Source organism: Priapulus caudatus, unplaced genomic scaffold (assembly GCF_000485595.1).
Source record: "Priapulus caudatus unplaced genomic scaffold, Priapulus_caudatus-5.0.1 Scaffold4520, whole genome shotgun sequence".
Taxonomy (NCBI): domain Eukaryota; kingdom Metazoa; phylum Priapulida; class Priapulimorpha; order Priapulimorphida; family Priapulidae; genus Priapulus; species Priapulus caudatus.
In genome coordinates, this window is record NW_014581581.1 from 4,911 (window position 1) to 6,489 (window position 1,579).

Sequence of the window (1,579 nt, forward strand, 5' to 3'; positions counted from 1 at the left end):
AGGTTTGCTACATTATTGATGGTACTAACATTTCTTTTATTACAGGCAAGGATTCTTTCTGAAAATTCAAGGACATTTTCATGAAATTCAAGTACAAAATCAATATTTACTAAATTCAAGTACTTTTCAAGAACTCCCCTCAAATTCAAGGACTTTTCAAGGACTGTGCGAACCATGAAGAATAGTGACATACTAACTGGACTCGACGCACACGCACACGCACCCGCACCCGCACCCGCACACACACACGACGATGACGTGGTGGCGCCACCACTCCCCCGGCGCCGCCGCCGCTGCCGCCGCCGCTCACCTTGAACTCCTTCGTCGACATGTCGTGGTTGATGGCGACGCTGCTCACCGCCTTGCGTATGCTGATCGGGGGTCGTGACCCCCGGCTCCGCGACGACCCCCCGGTGCCCGACCCTCCCTTCTGGTTCTCCTTGTTGCTCGCTCCCCTCCCCTCCGCCGCCTCCTTCGACAGTACGAGCACGGACTTTGGACGCGTCGCCCACGGCGTTGCCGGCTTGCGTCCCCCGGCAACCGTCGTCAGGCTGTCCTGGCTGCGCGACAGGTACTGGCGACGCACGACCGCCTGCCTCCTAGATGGCGCCTCCGGGCGCGCGAATCTGTCGCCTGCGGGGAGGGGAGGGGGAGCGTTAATCGAGGCGGGCGTTCGATTCGCGGGGAGAGGAAGGGGACGCTGCACAATGAAATCTACGCGACGGTTTTCCACGTTTCCCTCGTTTATTTTCCGACGGATGTTGTCCGTTTTCAATTTTCTCGTTATCCATTTTCTTCTGTTATTTCTGAACCCCCCCAAGAATTTCCCCATACTTTCCCTGTAAGTTCTGAGAAAACCTCCTCTTCCCCAGTCAGTGAGCAACGTCTTACTTCCGCCGCGTCCCGCCCCGCCCCTCGAGAAATTCCCCCCTCCCTTACGGTGCTCACCCCTTGTGTCGCCGACGGGCCGTCTAGATTCCGACACCTTCCTCTCGGGTCTCGTCGGCGTGGTCGACACGGCAATCTTGCTGGCGGTGGCACGCTTAGAGGGCCCCACCGGCGTAGCAAACCGCGTCGCGCTGCTTCCCGACGCCGCCGCTTTACTGCCGGCAGCGGTCGTCACGGCAACCGCACTGACGGGTGGCGCCATCTTGCCGGCTCCCCGCTTCATGCTGCGCCGCGCGGCTCGCTGCTGCGACGAGTCGTTTATCGCTTACAGGAGCCTGGAACGCAAACAGATGCGGGGATGAGTGGGAGGGCTTCAGGGACGATTCCTGTCAGCTGATGGGATAGACGCACGGTCGCCCACGCGCGCGCGCAGAGAGAAAAGCGAGTACGGTGTTAGCTGTGTCAGCTGCCACCTCTATAGAACGGACACCTGTCTGTAAAGGTCACCTGTCTGTAAAGGATACCTGTCTGTAAAGGTCGCCTGTCTGTAAAGGTAACCTGTCTATTAAGGACACATGTCTGTAAAGGACACCTGTTTGTAAAGAACAACTGTCTGTAAAGAACACCTGTCTGTAAAGAACACCTGTCTGTAAAAAGTCAACCTGTCTGTAAAAGGACACATGTCTGTAAA

General features: G+C 57.1%; 1 protein-coding gene across 1 annotated transcript in view; it reads right to left on the reverse strand.

Moving 5' to 3' along the window:
• Positions 1-1,220, reverse strand: part of LOC106819802 — a 3,442-nt gene extending 2,222 nt beyond the window's left edge. The window contains exons 1-2 of the mRNA XM_014824387.1: positions 949-1,220; positions 311-633 (exon numbers count right to left, since the gene is read on the reverse strand). Of these exons, the coding sequence (XP_014679873.1) occupies positions 311-633; positions 949-1,171 (546 nt within the window). The 5' untranslated portion in view covers positions 1,172-1,220. The remainder of the gene's footprint in view (positions 1-310; positions 634-948) is intronic.
• Positions 1,221-1,579: the final 359 nt, after the last annotated feature.